General features: G+C 44.5%; 1 protein-coding gene across 2 annotated transcripts in view; it reads left to right on the top strand.

Annotated features, from left to right (window-relative positions):
• The window catches only part of MYLK2 (myosin light chain kinase 2), a 315,549-nt gene extending 308,256 nt beyond the window's left edge, over window positions 1-7,293 (top strand). For both annotated transcript variants that reach the window (XM_069650999.1, XM_069651000.1), the window contains exon 13: window positions 3,914-7,293. In XM_069650999.1, coding sequence (XP_069507100.1) covers window positions 3,914-3,994 — 81 coding nt within the window. In that variant the 3' untranslated portion in view covers window positions 3,995-7,293. The remainder of the gene's footprint in view (window positions 1-3,913) is intronic.
• Window positions 7,294-22,031: the final 14,738 nt, after the last annotated feature.

Below are 22,031 nucleotides of genomic sequence, written 5' to 3' on the forward strand. Positions count from 1 at the left end.
TATCTGCTTAATTTTGAGGAGCTTGGTTTAGAGCAGTTTAGGTAATATTGTATTTGAGGCCTTGCCGTCGTCGTTCCCCCATTTCTGGAAATGATATGCATCAACCGTCTGAAGACTCCTAGTTCACTCACATGGGAGAAGGTGCATGGACCAGGATGTACCTTAAGACAAACCAGAAAAGGGAAAATAGAGGCTTGGCAAGGGGCTCCCACCATATGCGGTACACCGGAAGATGAATGCCACCCAAGCACACTCCTGGAGAGGTGGGCAGCAGCCAACAAGATTCTCTGGGGAGCAACAGGGGAGACATATACACTCCCATCACAGGTGCCAGTGAGTGTGAATAATGGCGCCATGGAAGCAGACAGCGGCTTGCCAAAACAGACACCCCAAAGTGAAGATTCTTGCTGGAATTGGAGAGAGCCCAATTCAGTTGACCACTTCCTCTTGGTACCTGGTGGCAGCAATGCAGCCAATTCACCCCCCGCCCCCCAACCCATGCGCAAAGACGACAACCTGCAAGTGCAGCTCGATTGGGATAAAACCTGGACCAGAGAGTGAAGCTGAGGCCTCTTCACCCTCTGATATCAAGCAGTAGCCATATTTATCCCCACCCCAAACCGCCAGCATTCATGCCTTTTCCAGCAAATGATCTATAATGTAAGTAAGAGACAACCCGGTCTCTATCAGTGCTGTAGAGGTAACTTGCCATTCCCTCACACTGTCCACAGGTCTGTGCATTGTAACCTGGAGGCTCTGGGCTTTCCAAAAGGCCCTTAGCTGGACTCTCTGTCCTTGAGTTTTGCGTCACTGTGTGTTAAGCTTGTCTCTTTTTATATAGCATTAGGAATCTGATGTGGAGAAGTCCATAGTAGATATTAGTTGAAGTAACAAAACAAATCTATTACTCTTATATATATGATGCCCGGGGGGCTCCTGGGTGTCATGGCTCCTTCACAGCTTGGTGGGCAGCATAGTCCTGCAACAGGAAGAACCCCACCCATAGATGCTACAGAATGTGCCGTCTAGAATCCTGGGCTGTATGCGAGCCTCCCGCCCCACGGGTATTACACATCTTCCTCTGGCATTGGATCAGGTAATGCCGCAATACAAATATATTTACAGCGGGATTTCAGAGCAAGCGCAAAGTCCCGGCAATTAATAGACTTTGGTGCCCTGATTGGAACGGTACCTCAGGAAAGAAATGGCGGAGTGTGTATTATTGGCATAAAGCCTTCTACGGTGGACAATACCCTCAGAAATTGTCCTGGGAGGCTGACTGAGCACAATGAACTGTACAGGAGGACAGATATGGAGCGATAAGGGCCCATTATTGCCCACTGCAGACATTCTTCTGCCATAGGTGAAGAAGTCACGTTCAGTCCAAAACATCTAGAGATCTGACGGTTGCAGACCACTGAACCAGCAACGGGTGCGATGGGGCAGAACAGAAGAGCTGGTAGGCACCTGTAGTGGCTTCAGCGGCTCCAGATTGCTACCCAGATCCGTCAAATCCACAACAATGCCAGGGATTATTACCTGGAAGCCAAGCATCCGGATTTGCTTCCTGGAACACAGTGTACTGTTCTGCGTGTTGATACATTGCGTAGGGAACTCACCTGCTGAGCAAGTCTACAGAATGCAGGAGCTGCTTTGGGGTTTGTTTTTCGATAGGACAATTCACCTTGTGGCTGTCCTTGCTTTCAGAGTGGCATGCCTTTGTGTGTTGGGTGTTTAGGGTTGTGCTTGTAAGGGTTAATAACCCTTTCAGTGTATAACACTTTTGTATTACCTTACAGTGGAAAGGGATTCTTGAATGCATGATGACAGAGGCATTTTGGCTAATACGGGGAAAGTTCTGCTGGCAAGTGCACCTCAGCCCTTCTGATTAGAGGTCAACGCCTCCACAATATCCTCACAAGCTCTTGTGACATTTGCCATTTTGATGATCTATCAGTCCTGGAACCAGAGTGTGTGATATAGTATATATGTACAGCGCCCTGTGGCCTTCGAGTGTGAGTCGCTATACAAAAAATATATAGAATAGAATACTATGTGTAGTATGTATGTATGTATGTATGTACGAAGGTGATTTATACAGTGCAACCCTAGATAGAAAGCAACAGAGTGCTGCACAATGAAGTCAGTGTTTCTATTGGAAAGGAAGTTCGATGCAGCGGGTGTGCTCTGGTTGAGACTTGCAACTGAGAAACAGCTAATAGTGTGGTATTAGCATTTATTTTTTAGTTTTTGTTTGACCGAATGTTACATTTGACTGAATTTGGCCCGTAACATTCGATCGAATAAAACAAACAATTATGCTAATGCATACTGAATATGTGGAGCAGAGGTTTCGGGGGTGTCCCCCACTGCCTATTTTCGGTATGTATTAGCCTTGGGGGCTTGCAGTGGTGTCCCCCGTTTCCTCAATATTGGAGGCGGGGCACTGGAAAAAAGAAGAAAAACTGAACTGTGCGAAAGTACTGAAAAAAAGGGCATGACTTTACCAAAAGTCTGAAAAATGCATACCACCAAAGATTTGAACACCAAATGTTCGAACCGTTGGTGGCATCCCGCTCACCATGCTATACAGTATAGTGAGCGGGGGTCCTCGCTCACTATACTGTGTGGTATAGTGAGCGTGGTGTTGCGGCAGACAGCCCAGCAGCACACCCGAGAAGAAAAATAAATAAATAAATAAAACGGGTGCTGAGCGGCTGTGCCCCGCAACACCCCGCTCACTATACTTTACAGTATAAAAAAAAAGAAAGAAAGTGCCCTGCGGTGCCTGTTCCCAATCATGGAAGTGAAAGGGAACTGGTGCCGCAGGGACACGGTTTATAGTGATAATATCGAATACAAAAATGTCGAAAGTCATAATTTTGAAAAAATAATGTAAAAAAAAAAATCGAATTTCTTTTTCACTATGTTTTTTATTCGAAAAGGGGGGTTTCCCCCCAACCCCCTTTTCTATTTTCTTTTTGTTTTTACCTTTTTTTTACTCGCGAACCCCTCAAAAAAATATATAAATAAAAAAATAAAGAATTCGATTTTTTTTTCTACATTATTTTTTCAAAATGATTGTCTTTCGACATTTTTTTCTCGATATTATGACTGAACACCCAGGGACGCAGTGTGAAGAAAAGGTAAGTTGGGTTTGGTTATGTTGCCAGTGTGGGTGGGGGTGTGTGGAGGGTGTGGGTGTGGGTATGTAGTGGTTTGCAGTGTATGTTCGCATGGGAAATGTATGAACCTTTTGAGGTGCGTACATTTCTCATGCAAACTTTTCCGTCACAGACTTTTCCGTGACGGAACAATCACACAGATCCCATTAGAGGGACGAATCTGGCGCTGCAGGGCAGAAGTGGACCAGGCGGCGAGCATAGAGGTAAGTACGGAAGGGGGATGGTGGGTGGGGGGGTGAATTGGTGTGAGCTTGTTTGATCATCTGAGAATTGATCGCATGCGGGCTGTTTTTTTTCCAACAGTTTGCTGCGATCAATTATCAGACGATCAAACACCCCCAAACCGATAGTGTGATGCGCTGAATCTCGGTTTCAAGCCATTTTGCACCTCCTTGTAGATCTGGAAAAACATGCTGCAGAACACCTACATCCTTCATTAAGAACTCAAAGGCCACTCGTAGAAGCCTCCTGCACTGCACACATGATGCCTCTCATGTGGAACTCTACTCTACCCCCATGAGGTCATCACATTTCACGCTGAACTTCTCGGACTCCTTTGCAGATCTTCTACATAACTCTTGCACACTTTGTTCCCTCCATGACTTTCCAGAACGCCTAAATCTGATCCCGTGGACCCTCCCAAAACTTCTCACCCCAGAGGTGCAAATAGGATATCATCTCTGTGGTATGAATATTGAGTGTAATTCTTGCGTTTTGTTTTTTGACAGAGAAACTTTATTGCTGTGACCGCTGCAAACAGGTTTAAGAAGATTAGCAGTGTTACTTCCCTGGCCACCCTCGGGATGTGAGCAGAGAAGCACTGCTCTGAAGGAACTGAGCCTCCTTTGGCCTGCCTGAGGCCTCTCTGCAGAACTGGAAACTCCCTGCAAGACTTCCATTGCTCCAGGACAATGATGGAGGGCAGTATCCCTCCCACTTGAATATATGGCGTGAACTTTTCCTGGAAGAGCTTCTCACAGCAGTGCAAGACTTCACACTCCCGGTCATTGAGCGATAAACCAGCACACGGGTGCAAGGAACGCTGCCCCCAGTCACCTGATTCAACAGAGAACGAGTGCACGAATCCACACTTTGTGTCATCTACCCATGTACCAGGAGCAGGAATAACATCTCAAGACAAACACTAGTCAATTGATTCATCAATCCTGCTAGCAAGGTGCCCAAGTCACCCATTGTCTGAGGCTTGGCTTTGCATGAATGACGTTTGAGAAAGTATTGCTGCCCTAGAAGTGATCACAGACATGCTTAAAGCATAGGATATACTATGAGCCAGAGTTGAATGATTCCGGAGTGGCATGTTAATGTGACCCTACTTGATAGCTATCCCTGCCCCAATGTTCAGACTGCTGGCTGTACGTTGCTTCCAAGTTCAGGGGTGCAGATGGTTTAGGACACGGCCAATCTTTCTGAAGGTCCCTCATTGTTAGCAGAGCAGCTGGGGGAAATGGCAACGACATAGATCTGGCTTTCCCCCTGCCGCCTCCTGCTCCGCATGCTAGAAGATGTGCCAGAGCCGCAGTGGTGCACCACCGCTGCCTGGGGTCCACATGCGCTTACCTACCTTTCGCACCTTCCCCTTCTACCAGAACAGTGACTCGCATGACTAATGGAATGGCCCAGTAATTAGGGCAAAATATTAACTAGCATAATAGACTGGCTATCATTAACACAGACATTATTCATAGAGGCCAAGAGGACCAGTAGTTAGATTGGAATATTAAATGGCATAGTAATTATATTGGGCATAGTTTTTGGCAAGATCATTTTAATAAGCAAATTAACTAGCATTGCATTTGCAATGAGTATATTAATTAACACAGTCATTATGAAGAACATATGACCGGTAAGGTGATGACAAGTTGAATGAAACAGTTCCTAATTTTATATCATGCTGCCACAGTAAATATGATGGCATAGTAATTCGGGTGCCAACTGTGCCAACACTCCTGTTCTGCCTGCACAGCACTCTGATCAACATGTTGACTGGGACATTCCTGGGAATCATGGGTGTAATTTTAGGGGGGAACGGGGGTGTTTGTCCCCCCCAACTTTCATTGCACACTATTTTGTCCCCATTCATTTGAATGGGGCACCTTTTCTTCAGAGGTCATGTCCCCCCAACTTTTTCAGCAAAGTTTCTCCACTGCTTGGAATTGTGCTTTTTGGCAGCAGGTTCTGGGTGTTGGAGACTGTATATGTCATGGCGCTTCATTTCTGGTGGGCATTATTTTATCTCACACTGGTCCTCTGATATTCTCCTGTAGGCCTTATTTCCCATTCTTTCGGGTTCTTCCTGCACACTCAATGGCATCATCCAAGGACCGTCTCTGGGTTCTCTGAAACCACTCTCTGGGATTTCCCAATTCTGCTAGGCTGTCTAATGACCTACTCCATGCAATCCCAACGCCTTCCTGACCTTCCTGTGTCTCACTGTCAATCTGTTTCTGGTCCCTCTTGCTTCCCCATCACTGAATGTATGTCACTCCCACAAGTATTTGCTACACTCTGACAGGGCTCCCTGCTGGTACATCCCTCTATCTTTGCTGTCTTGCACTTTCTGGCCTAGAGTTTAGCGGTCACATCAGCTGCTGTCCCATGTGACTGCTGAGTGTGCTTGATGTCCTTGCATGTGCTGACTCTACTGTGTTCAGGACTAGCCCGGTGTTCTAGATCTAATCATGTTCCAGATCTTAAATGGGCTTGGAATCCATCCCAGAGTCTAAATTGAACTGCAAGCTTCATCCGTTCTTCCTGTGTTCTAGACTCCACATGGTCCAACAGGGAATGGCACATGACATCAAATCCTTTTAGAAAGCATCTGTGTGCATAATACATGTGGTGATGCTAATCATGGCTGTGCAATAAAATATTAAAGCCTGCTCTTTGGGGCGATAAAGGGAGTGGATGATTTACCAACTACTATCCATTAATAAGAAATTCTAAGGTTTATTGACATACTTTGATAATATTGCCTGCGGTCTTAAATATTCACTGTAAAACAATGAAGACAAAAAAGAAAATGTGATTGGTCTCACCACGGTCTTGCATAAAGCATGCATAGAAATGAATTGGCACAAGCCGCTTCTCACAGTACATTAGCCAGCAGCAGGACAGCTTGAGGAGTTTTCCATGGCCTCTTCTTGGGTGCTTCCGCATGTACTATTTAGCAGAACCTACAGAGTGTACACACATGCACTTTTCTATAAACTGTTAGCATTTCGTTTTTTTTCTATTTTGATTATTCCGTGAGTAAATGAAGAAATGATCTTCGTCCAAATGGGCCATCCGACCCAAATGGAAGACGCCACCACAACTGAACGGCAGCTTTTACATTGGTTGTTTGATCGCAGTATGCTCTGCTAAGCTGTATGTACAGCTGAAAGAGTTTCCAATATAGGAAGTTAGGCCCTTTCTCTCAAAAACCAAGAACCTGTCTTGTTTTCAGGTTATTTTGTTAATTCAGTCAGGTCTTCCAGAAAGTGTTCCTCGGGCCTGGGGTCAGCAATTCGGACAGGCCTGGGGGGGATTTGGGGTGGACAACTATTAGAAGGATTCTTCAGCTGGGGATAACTACTGGAAGATATCTGTGGTCGGAGGGTACCTATCGGAGCTTGACGGCTGTAGACAACTATCTGGAATAGCCTGTGGACTGCAGACAAAAATAAGGAATAGCCTGTGGGCTAGAGGAATCTATTGGGTATATCCTGTAGGTCAGAAATAACTATCAAGACTAGCCTGTGGGCTCAGGAACTATTGAAGGAGCCTGCGGGAGCAGCCTGTGACGTGAGATTATCAATCAGAAGAGGGCTGTGGTCTGCCACTGGAAACCTGGAGAATCCTGTGGACTGTGGTTGGTTATCTGGAGGAGTTTCTTAGCTTGGCCTGGCAATCAGTAGACGATTGGTAGGCTGCAACTGCCCAGTGGCGAGAGTCAGTTGTCCTGTTCTCTTTTCAGCTGCTCACCACATAGGTACAAATATTGTGGGATGGATGCGTCTACATAAATATCTTGTTAAAAAATTGGAGTGCATTCTTTGTGTGTGAATATTTTCCATGTTGAAATAAACTGAACTTTTTTTTTCACTCATGCTTGTTTCAGATCCCATCTAGAGTAAGTCATCTGGTGCTTTGTTTCTTTTATTCAAACATGACTGTGAACATTGACGGGGATTATAGAGTGATAGCTAATAACAGTAGGTCCTTGCCACCTCTTTGGCTGAAAGTGATGATTGCTTCATGAAAGGTTTTTTGGGGTGCTTGTAGGGGAGAGGAAATGGTATTCTATTCATTTTAGAAGACGTGTTTTGGAATGTTTGGTAGAACTCGAAGTGAAATTCTTCGAGCCATGTGGATGTGAAGAACACAACTTTATACTCGGCACCCGGTGCGCTGTACAGTCAGTGCCACTGCACTTTACAAATGCCAATCAAAAGAAAAAGGAAACAGCATTTTGCACTTGCAGATCCGAGATTGTTTCATTTAAGAACACCATCTTTTTCCTCATATTTAAACCTGGAAATATGTTTGACCTTGGCATCAGATGTGTAAAATTCATTATAAAATTCAGAAAATAGTTAAATCATGTCTAGAGCTCTGATTTCTCACTCGTCCTTAATGAAAAGTAGCCACAATCTTGATGTCCTTATCTTACCCTTAGAGCAATTAGCTGGCATGTTCCTAGTTTCGTTGCTGCCACCACGCTATGTTGCTTTCATATTAACCAAAGGCATGTTGGTTGTTAGTGTACATTTTTTGTAATTAAATTCAAATATTTGTTTATTTTGAGTATTAGGTTTGGAACTATTTCTCTAAGGTTTAAATGTTGGCATGCATTTTAAAATTATTTTTCTACTTTCTTCTTTGTGGGGTAGTTTGCAATCTTGTCAAAAGGGGATAAAGTGGGCAACACTGAATGAGCTAAAAAAATCATGTCAATGTCTGCTATGCAGGTGATTCGAATAACAAGGAGCTGACTGAAGAAAGTCCAGAGACACCTGGACCCAAAAAGACTGCCACCCAAGGAGGACTAAATGAAAATCACTCAGCTAGTCAGTCGCTCACATACTGTACCCCATCCAAGGTTACTGTAGGATTTTGCAAAATTTCAAACACATAAACATAGATTCCAATTTTCTTTGGCTAGCTCGATGCTTGCAAGTAGAGTCAAGATCTTACGTGTGTTTGAACAAATAAGTGATTCAATTTTTCAACAGAAAGGGAGGCCAGCTGTAGCCTCCATTTGTCAAGGGCTCCTGTGCCGATGCATTTCGGAGCCAATTACTCCTTCGTCAGGGCTGAGCCCAATTTGTGAATACAGTAAAACATACACAAATCTTATACCAAATCCATACAATTGTATAAATGGACAATATCCAATAGTTCATGAAAGTGCAAATGAATGCACAGTAAATGTATTATGCATAAGCCAATGCCAACGCGCAGCACAATGGAAGGAGAACAATGTAATAATGTACAGCTATGCGCCAAATACCTGTTAAATCAAGATCCAAAAGCACCTCAATCTTGTGGCCAACTGGTCTTAGGTGACACGATTAAACAAAAAGAGTCATACATGTCCTTGTTCCAACTGTCTAGAAATAAATCATGCATATATACATAAGTAAAACATAAAACCGATTTAAATAAAGGTCATCTGTGTGTGAGCGTAAAAACGCTTACCTGCACACCCTGTGTAGGCGAGTAGACTCAAACACCCACGTGCATGGGCGCGTTATGTGTTGTAAATGTCTCTAGGGAGGGACAGATTTAGCGTTCTGAAAGAAATTGTATCGTAGATGTGAATTCATGAAAGTTAAACAAAACATTAAGTTCTCCCCATGTAATGCGTAGCCTACTTACCTCTTGCTAGTGTGTAACAACTTCCAAAATGGTAGGGTGACCAGATTTTCAAAACAAAAAACCGGGACGGCCATCAACATAAAAGAAGGACTACCCCATCGCAGCCCACTAATTACCGCCCCTCCCCCAACACGCCCCCACAACCACCCCCCAACCATATTTCCAGCACTTCTCCTTTCTATAAACTGTATATAATCTAATTTGTGCAGTTTTGTCTGTGAATCATGGCATGTTAATTCAAAATGAGCGTTAGCTCTAATTGATATTACATGGCTTGCTGTACAATAATTTCCAAGCCAGTCTTTGTGGCACAGTCAGTAAGTTCTCGGACCTGTACCTGAGAGGTTGGGGTTTCAAAATTCTGAAAGTGTTGTGAAAAATAATTACGGTTTTAATTACCGTAGCCCCCCAAACATGCAAAAATGAAAAAACTCCCGGGACCCTGGGACCCGGAACAGAGAGGGATTTCCCCGGACTGTCCCGTGAAAACCCGGATGTCTGGTCACCCTACAAAATGGGGAACACGCGTGTGAGCGTGTTTGTGAGGGATTATGAACCATTGTCATGGCACCTGTGGAGACGCCAGGTGCTGGCCACACTGGTGGGTCTGTCCCCGCCCCAGGCGTCTCATGGCCCAACCTCTCCACAAGTGTAAAGGTTGAGACGTGCAGAACGCCAACTGTCGGATGAAAGTAAACTACTAAACAAAATGGAATTTAGAAATCTAGATTCCACAAATTACTATTATTAAGATGGGATGCCACAAACTGGTGGTCTATAGACTGCGTGTCACTGGGTGAGCCCCCATAGGAGGCTACGCCCACATTGGTGCTTACACAAAGTTCTGACCCGAAAACAACACTGACAATCTATGATCATAGGCGAAATATGTAAGATCAGAGTCCTGCTGCTAAGTACAACAACATAAGTGAAAGAACAGTCAATTCTCATTGGAAACATATGTGTAACAGGTCTCAATGACGAGACAATGGGCCTCATTACAAGGTTGGAGTAGCCTTGCCGGTAAAACCGGCAAGGCAACCTCAAAACTTGCAAGAAAGTCCGGCACCCGCGAATGGGCAATTACCAGAGTATTTCGGCCCCGCTGGAACCGGTAATTGGTCTTTCGCGGGTGCCAGAATCGGGTGATCCCAATTCCCATTTCAGCCCCATAGGGCTCAATGGGAATGGGGATGCCTGTAGCACCGGCACCAATCATAACAGAGCCTGTGCTACATGCATGCTGTGCTCGCGGGTGCCTTTCATTCCACCAAGTTAAACCTGGCGGAATGAAAGGCACCCGGTCCGGATACAACGGTGCCAGAAAGCTTACCGGTACCGTTGTATCCAGACCGGCAAGCTCGTAATGAGGCCCAATGTGGGTCATGTAACAAAGGAAATTAATTTCTTCATTCCTACAATGGGGGGTGAGTGACCTCAAGCGATCAATCCAAAAGGTTTCTCTCCTGTCGAGTTTAAGGTTGATGTCCTCATGAGGATTGTTTATGCCACAACCTCCAGAATTTTGAACCTTATTTTTGAAAGATTATGTCTCTTCTCGATCCAATGTCTTGCCACTGCAGAATTCATATTTGAGTTTGTGATGCACGATCTGTGCTCATTCCATCTGGTTTTAGCCATACGTTTGGTTTGCTTCTAGCAGCTCTGAAGCCAGACTGATGGTCATGGAGACTACCAACAGATTCAGTGTGAAGATTAAGCTGGGAGATGGCCAGCGTTTCCAGGAGTTTGCTTATGTAATATAGGCCGCAAGGGCATTTGATGGCATAGATAATGTTGCTGCTGTCACATGTCCCGTAGCTCTTATGTTTATTTTTATCACCTCTCGGGAGGATAGTTTACGGGCAACGTGCATGCCTTGGAAGCAAGACGACACAGAGCCACACAGGTTCGATCCCCGGGTCCGCGCTTAGAAACCCCTGTTATTAAGCGCATTATAAATAACCTATCATATCATATCATATCACCTGTACAGGGATGATTGATTGTGTTTCCTTTGTTGATGAAACCACAGTTAGCACAATGCAAGCAGGGAAAAGTACTGTTTCTTTTGGTGATCGGTTGTTTAATTGGTGGCCTTGTTGAGACCAGTTCATCTGCTGAGGTTTCTACTCCTCTGGTAGGCAGATAGGTGGTTACTTAAATAAATGTTGTACTCTTGCATCACACTTGAACATTTGCCAGTTCTTTTTGATGATATTCTTGATGTGGTAGCTTTGTAACAAGAACTTGGAAACAGACCAGTGGATAGGTACTCTTGGTTTTTTTCTTTTGGGACAACCGGGTTTGATGGTCTAAAATGTTTATCCTGGTGGTGGCTTTCTCTATGTTGGTACTTTTATAACCTTGTGCAAGGAATTTTTGCCCATTTCAGAGTGTTCCGTGATGTAGTCCTCTGGGTCACTCACTATCTGTTTGACGCAGAGTAATTGACTAAAAGGCAGAGTTTGGCTCAAACTTGGCTGATGGAAACTTAAACGATGGAGCAAATCGTTCCTATCAGTTTCCTTCCTATATAAATTGGTGTTAAATCCATTGGTGTCCATTCTGATATTCCAATCAAGGAAGTGTATCTCAGTGGTAGAGTTTTCATGGGTAAATTGTATCCTGCGATCTATACTGTTGAGATAAATAAAAAACTCCTTAAGGTCTGTTTCTGTGCCGGACCAGATTCCAAATATATCGTCTCTACACCTGATCCATAAATGGATGTTTTTTCTTCCAAGTGTTGTGTGACAGTACATGGTCTGTTTCGAATTTGAACATAAAACAGTTGGCATATGTTGGTGCCATGATGTCCCCCATGGATGTTCCGTAAACTTGTAAGTAGAACCTGTCTTTGTACTGGAAATACTAGTTTTCAGCAATGAATTGTAGTAACACTATAATTAATGATTTCTGTGCTTGAATATCCGTTTCTCTGAGGAGCTTCCATTCTATGGCTTCTAGTCCAAGGTCATGTGGTATGGACATGTAAAGACATTTTACATCAACTGTAAACAAAATTAAGTTACAATCAAATTTGGTGGACTCTAGGAGTTGTAAAAATATGGGTAGTGTCTCTTACGTATGTATGTGTTCGCTGTATGAGAGGTTGCAGGAAATAATTGACATACTTTCACAGGGGTTGCAATATGCTGTTCATACCGGCCACGATGGGTCCGCCAGGAGGTTTCTGGGCATCTTTGTGAATTTTCAGCAACGTATAAAAGTTAGGAATCCGAGGATGGGAATTTCAGAGATATTTGTGTGTATGATGATTGATCCAGCTTAAATCTTCAGCTTTATTAAGTAATTCTTGCAAATTTTGTTTGATGGAGACCGTGGGATCTCCGTCAAGAGGGTCATAATTGCTGCTGTCCCTTAAATGTCTCATACATTTGGTGTCATAATCTGTGGTGTTGAGAATAACCAGAGCCCATCCTTTGACCGCAGGACGGATCATGATTTCTTTGGTACAATACAGATTTCTAATGAGATTCATTCCGTGCGGTTTAAGGGTTTTTGTGGGTTACTTACCTTCTTTGGAAAATCTCAACAGATGGGATCGATTTAAGATTTTGACTCTACTTCCAAGCATTAAGCTAGCCAAAGAAAATTGTAGTTTGTAATCTTCCCTGTTTGAAGAGGCCTCTCCTTTTTCAATGCTCGGGAGAGAGTTTGGATTATCTTTAGTGCAAATTCTTGAATGAAGGGGATAGTTTTGAGACAAAGATCTCCTCCATCAACCGGACCGTATGCCGTCTCCTTCTAGAGACGTTTCCTGTGTTGGAGTGGAAATGAAAAATGTTCATACAGGACAGGACAGTGAGGTTTCTTCAGTTGGGCATGGGCTTACTAGACACCTTCTTGCTCATATGAAAGGAATCTATTCTCGAGTGGGGCTGCTGTGCAGAAAATCAATCCTTGCACTTCAAGATTTCAAAGTCCACAAACCTGCAGCAGGTTCAATCTCGTCATTATTGTGCAGAAAGCTCTCTGTGATAGGCCACCCACACACCTGAATTAAGATCTGGTGACTAAAATGGGGTGGTAAAGTATCTTGAAATCCCTTCTTGGGATAATGTAAATAATTCAATATTGAGACATTGATATCAACCATTTGGTTCTGCAAAGAGCATTCGCCTTGTGGAGGAGTGTAGGCATTCTTAATGTTATAGGTTGATGATTTTAGTGATTTGATAATGATACCTGATGCATAAAGTGATTTCTTTAAATAATGACAATCCTCTAGTTATTTCCTTTAGCCATAAACAATTTTTGCAGGGAATTCTTTTCAGTTTTGTCAGGTTCTAGTTAGCAAAATGTTCTTTCTTGTAGACGTGGGCCGGGAGGCTAGCTCACGGGTAACATGCTTGTCTTGGAAGCAAGACAACACTGAGCAGCATGGGCTTGATATCCAGTCCTGCTCTTAGAGGCTGGGCTCCGGCTTGAAGCATGTTAAAAAAACACAATATATATATTGTTTAAGTATTCTATCTCGTTTTAGTATTTTAACATGTGGCAGTATTTTCTGCCTTTTGATCAGGCTAATTTATTCCTGTATTTTTCCATGAATTGAGATTATGCCATATCCTTAAACCCAAAGAATGTATGTATAGCTTTCCATAGGATCTCTTCCATCATGACTACCAACGCACACAAGCCAGGTCCATTGGTATATATCTGCACTAGGATAATGTTCCCAGAGACCTCTGGGGCAGTCGGATTAGAGCACCACTTCATGGCACTATGCCAGCAGGTACAAACTGGAGGACACTATTTACAATCCGACAATATGCTTCACAACACCATTCAAAAGCGGAACAGCGGGCCTAGGTTTTCTCTGAAGAGGTTCACAAGCAATAAACAGCTGTTTGTTGGTAAGAAATAAAGTAATTATGGTAGGATGATGCTTCTAAAAAGCTGCCATCTTGGAAAATGGTTCTCTGGTAGGCTCTCTGGCACCTTCCATTAGGTTATTAGTTTTAGAGGGTCATATGTCTGATTGAGTTTTTAGTTTGGGCTATTAGTTTATGCTTGAGCGCCACCTAAAAGTCAAAATGAATGCTTTGGGGTATAGTTAGGAGGCAGATGGCATATGAGGAGGGGCACAGCTTGTGGGTTTTGTTTGGTTATTTACCCACCCCTTGACTGCCCATGGCCAGGCTAATCCCCTATGGTCATTCCCACACACTAACTGAACCTCCCTTCACAAAATGCATCCTCCCAGGAACTGTTTGAGTTGCATCTATCAAGCAGTAGCATCAAATGCTAGCCTGCCATGGTTTTTTCTAAGCAATCTGCTAAACGTTATTGGCTTAATTGCAGCTTTAAATGGCTACGGAGTAATAAAGATGCCTTAATCAAGTGTGCCTTCAGCCACTTGATTTATGTCTCTTCGATGCGCTGAAATCCTTTTAAAAACAAGCAATGACAAAGCCATCACTTTTTTCTTGAAGTATTAGATAGGCATTTGCTACGTACTGATAGCATATTCGCAGGTAATCACTCCATTTCCCAGCTGTTGCGATCTTATGGCCAGGTAATACCATTGTATCACTGCCCAGCAAATGCCTATCCTATGACCACACAAAAGCCCAAACTGTTGGCTTTGCCAATGGTTGTTTCTGATATAAGGAAGACAGCAATCATGTGTTACTGTGTACTTTGTTTTGTGGGTGATTCTCTAATGGGGCAAATCTTATAAGTGGGCTGTTCAATTCAAATGTAAATTTAAATACTTTTTTGACATATAAGCATATTCAGTCTGCCAACATAGGTAGGTCTGATCAACAGATAAACCGCTTTGAAAGAGCCATGGTGAGCATTTTCCTGCAGGTAAACATGCTTTTGTGCACACAGGACTGCACGAGCTTCCGTTATGGAGGAAAGAGGTTTGCAGCCGTATGATGGTGTTCGACCACTACTTCCATTTCAGCTGTACTAATTAAATGTAGATGGAGGATCTAGCTCTTTAGAGGTCCTTTTCTTGTCATTCTGTATATTTCGCATCTATGTGGGTGAACATTCTCCAAATCAGATGCTGCAATGTTTCAAGGTTTGGTGGACATCAAGGAAGCACTTCTTTCTAGCAGGTCGTGAAATATGCACGTTTTGTCCCCTAACCATGGGTCACTTTCTTTTTTTTATACGCTCATTATTTGCATTGTCTGTATATTCTAATAAGTACATTGCTAGACCTGGCATGAATGATACACGGATTGGAGTCTAGGGGCTGATGGCTGGTAAATGAATGCTAGAATCATCCTTTGAAGGAGTCTGTTGCCTGGGGGCAGCTATTGGAAAGAACCTGCAGGATGAGCCTTGTGATCGGAGGTTATCAATCAGAAGAAGGGGGCTTTGGCTGCGGCTGACACCTGGAGACATCTTGTAGGAACTTACAAGTGTCATCATTTTCAACTCCTTTTGTAGGCCATGTAGGCCATCGACTCTGATATTGGTTGCTCTGCGCCTGTTCTTGCAATCTCTGCAGCTTCTGTAGATCAACTTTAAGAATTGGTATTCTAAGGGGGATGTGGCCAGCTTATTGATTCTTCTTTCAGTAAAGCATTAGATCTTTGGTAGGTCTGTTATGAAATTCACAGAACAAGTCTGCCATGGGAGTGTCGGAATCGCAAGAGGGTCTAATAGCCCTACTGTTTTACCTTGTAGGGTCGTCACCTGAGAACAAGCATCACATCCTTTTAAATAATCCAGGGTATCTTGAAGGATTGTCACCCACGAGTCATGTTTTTGGAGCTTCTGGAAGGTTTTTGTGAAACCATAATAACCCGCTCCCAGAATATCATGGCACCAATGCAGCATAGCATGTTGACTTAATGTGAAGAACCCTCTGGGAGGAAGGACTTTCAAGCTTATGGATTCATTTTGTCAAATACCTTCCTCGTACAAAAATATCTTGGATGCAGCTACCAAAATTATCTTGTCTGGTGAGAGAAACTGGATTCCACAGATGCTCCATCTACTTCTTGATAAGCCCCAGATAAGGCATCAGCTTTAGTGTTTTCCGACCCTGGTCTAAAAAGTGATGACGAAATCACATCTTGAGAAGAAATGAATCCATATGTCTGGCAGGATTATAAGCTCCTTCTAGCAGATGTCTCCAGACCAGAAAGGCTTCTTTGATGGCTAACAGTTCTTTTTCAAAGATACTATATAGGGCCTGATTAAGACTTTGGTGAAAGAGGGGACACATCCAACATTTTAGAATACCAAATGCATTACCGCTCTGAACAATTTTAAGTTGCATACAACCTGCAAAGATACCACACATGAAGTGTGCAGGCGCAAAGCATGCAGTAACTGTGGGAAACTGCATGCCAAAAATACTGTATATGGAGATTCTGAAATAATGGATGTAGTGACTATTGGATGATTCCAACTTCAACTGCCAGGTAATATAACACACGAAACACCTCAAAATGTTAGCACCTTCAAAAAGGTGGCAGTAATGGCTAACAGGTGAAAGAAAACAGACACAGGTGCATGTAACTCACCATAAAAGACAAAAATGCCCTCAACATCACCATGTAGACTGGCTTAGCACTGCCACTGTACCGTGGAGAGCTTAACTTACTGTTTGAGGGCAGGAAGAAAGAAGCAATTAGGTGACAGAGGCCTATACAAAGGGGGACAGCAGCCGCTTCCTGACCATGGGGGCGGTTTCATGAGGGAGGATCACATGGGAGGAGACATCCACCGGGGAGATGTCATGACTTCATTGGATGAGACACAGTATCTCCCCTTTCCCATGACCCTCTTATACCCAAGACGCTTTTCCATGAGGAGGACACTCTAATACCTAAGACCCTCATGGCATACTGCCAACGGAGTGTTTCCCCTTGCAGAAGAAGAATCTCTCTCTTCTTCCTATTCCCCTGATCCCATACATAACTATGACACACATAGAGTCAACGCAACACCTTTTTCTTCCAAAGCACTTTTTTGTAAAACCAGTAAAAGAACTATTCCAATCCATTGTCATCTATGGACTTCAACTCAGAGAATTCCCCAAGTACTGAGACCAGGCGGATGAAGGAGTTTGAGCAAGATACCAAGTACCTGAAACACTGACAAGTCTAGTTGTTATTTCAAATCACCCGTGCCTGGGACATTTAAACACAGCAGGTGCACTATTCGGAGAGGCAAAGGCAGTACAGGAGAAGACGTTGGCTCATGTCCCGTTGCGCAGGAACGCAAGGACCAGGTACCAGTGTGGCAGAGCAGAAGAGGCTGCTGCATGAGAAGGGGGGACGCCGTACCTTGGACAGAGGTGCTGTGGAGACGCATTCTCCATTCCGTGTCCTGCAAGAATTTATTTATCTATTATTTTATTTATGGTGCATTTGTACGGCGCTTATACATCAATTAAATTGTGTTTCAAAGCACCCACGGGGCAACAGTGAGGAAACATGGGAATGAAAATCAAATAACAATGAAAGATAGAGGCAGCCTTACTGGGCCTTGTGAGCATTCCAAATGTGCAAGTGCAGAGAGAGAGAGAGAGAGAGAGAAGGGATGAAGGAGTGGTGGGGGGCTAAGTGCTAAGTGTACCAAGAGAGAAGTGCTAGGGGGTGAGCAGCTGTAAGTGCCTAGGTAAGTGGTCAGGCAGGCATGTGGTGGCATAGGCCAGTGGGTGCCAAGGTAAGTGCTGGGAGTGGATGAAGGCTAAAGGCGATTGGGGGTGGGAGGCCAGGACCCAAGAGGACACATAAGGGCCCTGGTCACCAATCTCAGCAACTGTGGGGTTTAGCAGAGGAGGGATGAAAAGGAGGTGAAGAGTAAAATCTTGAGGAGCTTCTGGAGTTTGAGGAGATCCGGCTCAAGACGAAGAGGAAGTGGGAGGCTTTCCATAAGAGGGAGCCTGCTAAGAAAAGAGATCGGCCACCAACTCGCTGTTCAGCGAAGCGCTTGACACACAAAGAGTTGGTGCTGGTGGAGCGTAAAGATCTGGAGGGAGCGTATTTAGTGAGGGCAAGTTGTAGATAGTGTGGTCCCCAGCCCCAGACAGCCTTATGGATGATGCAGAGGGATTTTAATTTGATCCTTGCAGCACCTGGGAGCCAGTGGAGAGTTTTTATGGCTGTAAAGATGTAGTCCCTGGGCTTGAGGCCAAGATACGTCTTGCAGCCCTATTCTGGATTAATTGGAGGGGTTCGTAAATATGAAGAGGTTAGATTGAGAAAAAGGCTATTGCAGTAGTCTAGCCTAGAGAGAACCAAAGTTCTAGAGACATTGAGCTTCTGGGGGAAAGTGAGGAAAGGAAGAATCCCTCTGAGGAGGTGGAGTTAAACGTGGGTCTTCTTGGCACAGTCCTGAATTTGAGGGAGGAAGGAAAGAGAGGAGTCAAAGATAACACTGAAGTTTCTGGCTTCAGATGAAGGAGAAAGGGAGACCCCATTGAAGATGGCCAGAGTGAGGGGAAAAAAGAGGGAGCGGGAGTCCCAATAGGAAGGATCTCAATCTTGCTGCCATTGAGGCAGAGATCATTGGAAGTACACCAGGACTGGATGGCAGATAGGCAGTCAGGAATGATGGAGGAAGTAAGGAGGGTCAGAGGTAAGTTTGAAGAAGAGCTGTGTGTCATCTGCATAACACTGAAAGTTAGGGGAGAAGGTGGAAATGAGGTCTTGCAAGCAGCACAAGATAGGTGTTAGAAAGAGCCAGGGAGAAAGGTTGCAGCCCAGGGGCACACCGAAGGTGGATATAGAAGAGGGGGAGTGTTAGGGAGAATTCTCAAAATGTGCTAATTTCCCTTACCTTTTGAGACCCCCAGCAACTTTGCTGGATTTCTAGTATTTTATTTGTCTACCTGGGAAGAGTGAGAGCCTTTTTTCCCACTCTTCTATGTATTTTGATATGTGTTTTACTTTTTGTGTTCTTTGGTTATGGAGTTTTTAAACAACTCCAGTGGCATCATCTTTTTCTGTGTGTCACAAAGCACCTTCAGTGCAATGACACAGGGATGTCTTTCTGACTTCCCAAAGTTTAAATACCTTCTCTGGGACTGACTGCTGTCTCCCAGAGCATGTAAAGTTAAATTGACTTTACTGGTCTTTTTAAATTTACTGACCCAGCACACACTATCTTTCTATAGAGTGCTGGAGGGGTTGCCTAGCTTCCCCTGAGTCAAAACGCTAATTTAACAGTCAAATGTTACCTTTTCCTACTTTAAATGGTGGGTGGTAAGATCCACTACCGCAAGTTTTCCCGCCCGCTAAAAACGGTAGCTAAAAATCGGGTCAGCCATGTTTTTCAATATGGCGCACCAGACCTGTCTGTAAAAACAGACTCTGGTCTTCTTTTTTTACGCCATTTCTTTTAGGAAAAGTCATTCTTGTGTTTAACTTTGCGTGCCAAACCAGGTTTGGTCCCTTTGTTCATTGGCCTTTGGCAGGTTTCAGTGCTGAAGCCCTCCTCTGGCGCCTGAGTATCTGGGGTGGACAGGATGTGTGGGAGGTGCCCGAAACTCCCTGTGCTTAGTATCCTAGGAGACCTGAATGCACTCTGGCGTGATTGGCCGGCTGACTGTCCGGCAAGGACAGCCACCCTGCTGTGTGAGTGACGGCCATGCTGGAATGAATGGGGGACAACTGTTTAAAAGCAGGTCTCTGGGACTTGGAAAGCAGAGTCGACCACTGCAACGAAAGAACCGAAGATGAGCTGAATGAAGAGGACTGCTGCAACTCCTGGACAACCGGTGAAGCCCTGCTGCAGGACCGAATTGCCTGAAACTCCATCGAAAGAGAAGCCCTTCAAGGTTAACTTCTTCCCTTGAATTTGGTGGGAACAACCATCTCACAAGCCACCTGGACACAGTCCCCATCTGGTCGAATTTTCATCAGGGTGCTGTTGAAAATCGGATAGCCAGAGGGAAGGAAACCAGCTTGTGGACTTTAAGGCACTCACACCTTAAACCGACATCTTGCTAAGCTTTTGGCCTCATCCCTGGTCAGTGCAGGAACCTCCCGACGTCTTCCTTTCATGTCCCCACGACTGAAGCTCAGGAACAGCGAGATCTGCTCGAACTGCCAGGAACAACTGCCTCAGCTACAGCTCTTCTTCATTATCAAGGTACTGTTTAAACCCGGTCCGGAAATCTTTTCGGCCATCGAGAGAGTGCGTGAAACTTTCCTCAACTATGAAGGCTTGTCCTTCCCTAAACATTCGTCAAACTTTTTGCCTAGCCACATTCTTCTAAACTCTGTGACAAAGACTTAACCGTTATCTACCAGAACTGTGCTATCCTATACAACGAATCTGAACCATTGACTTTGGCCCAGGCCTATTGAGAGGAATTGCTGGTTGGAGTTAACTGAAACCCTTTGCCCTGCCTATGAATGTATTTGGGTTGCCTATTCTTATAACCTCGTCTTTTTAGCCCTTTATTAAGTATCTAAAGTGCCATTTTGCTCCCACTTCAGGGGAGCTAAACTTGTTCATTTACTTACCGGTTGTATTTTTGTGGTTTATTAGTGTGTGATATTGAGCTGCTTATGCTAGTGTAATGTTTTTCTAACTGACTGAGTAAATAAATGTATATTATTTTACCAAGAAACCTTGAGTAAGTGTTTATTTGAAACACTGTATTAGTTTGTCCTTTGTGTAACTTGTTCTACTGCTTACTTAAACTCTTGAGATAAGTCTGGCTGCTCAGCCATCATTACCACTTTACTGTGTAGTACAGGCTTGTACCAAAGGTGAAATTGTGCTTACACTTCTAGTCTTAATTGCCTGTAGTGTTCCCAAAGGGTACTGTAGGTGATTCTGCCTAACAGGGAGGAGAAAGAGCCAAGAATAACCTGGGATAGAAGGTCATTGAGGAAGGAGGTCGGCCAGTCAAGTGCCCGCTCTGAGATATCTAGGGTATTCTGGAGCTGTTTTTTGAGGATGAAGTGGTTGACTGTATCAAATGCAGAGGAGAGATCAAGTAGAATGGGAACAGCAGGAGAGTTGGAATCGAGAGAGGTGAGCAGTTCCTCACGGGTGTTAAGAAGAGCAGTATCTGTGCCTCTGAATGCTCATAATCCAAATTGATGGTCGTGGGCGCAACCAACAAGTTCAGTGTGCTGGGCCAGTTGGGGGAAGACCAACTTCTCCTAAGGTTTCCGAAGGAAGGGGGGTGATGTGATAGCTATGGGGTGGTAGTTGGCTGGGCAAGACGGGTCTACAGAAGGGTTTTTCAGGTGTGGGTGAACTGAGGAATGTTTAGGGGACAAGGGGGAAAGATCCAGTAGCAAAATAGTGGTTGCAGATATCAGGAAGCTCAGTGGCAAGATAGCCAATATTGTCCTTAATGGTTCTCGAGGAGCAGGGGGAAACCTATTTGGAGGAGACCTTCATGGAGCAGACAACTCTGGTGACCTCATCAGGTGTGATAGGAGAGAAGGGTAGAGGGAGGCCGTAGGAGGCAGGGTGGCGGGGCAAGGGGAGAGGGACGCAAGGGTGCTCAAGATACCCTGAGTTTTTGTAGTGAAGTGTGTGGCCAATGCATTGCAGAGGGCCTGGGAGGGAAGAGGTGGGGAGGAGGCTGCTGAAGGGTTGGCTAGTTCCCTGCAGATTTTAAAGAGTTCAGCCATGTTGTTGGATGCACCAGTGACACGGGCCAATGTGGGCCCTTTTCTTGGTGTGGATCGAAAATCTGTACTGCCTTTGGAGCAGGCCACAGGTCAGTTTGCCAGAGGGTGAGCCTGAGTTCTGCCACTTCCGTTCCACAGCTCTGCACTTGCATTTCGAGGCTGCAGGTTCGGAGTCACACCAGATGTTACGCTTAGAGGCGTGTTTCAGGTGGATCCTCAGGACTGGGACAAGAATGTCAAGGATATTAGTAATGGCAAGATGGAGGTTGCTGAGAGCAGAGTCTGAGGTAAAGTCTGGAGTGGGGATGGAGGGGGGGATGAAGGTAGATGTAAAGGCAGCAGCTGACACTCGTTTCATCGGATG

This window comes from Ambystoma mexicanum, chromosome 3p (assembly GCF_040938575.1).
Source record: "Ambystoma mexicanum isolate Mex_15411 chromosome 3p, UKY_AmexF1_1, whole genome shotgun sequence".
Lineage (NCBI taxonomy): Eukaryota > Metazoa > Chordata > Amphibia > Caudata > Ambystomatidae > Ambystoma > Ambystoma mexicanum.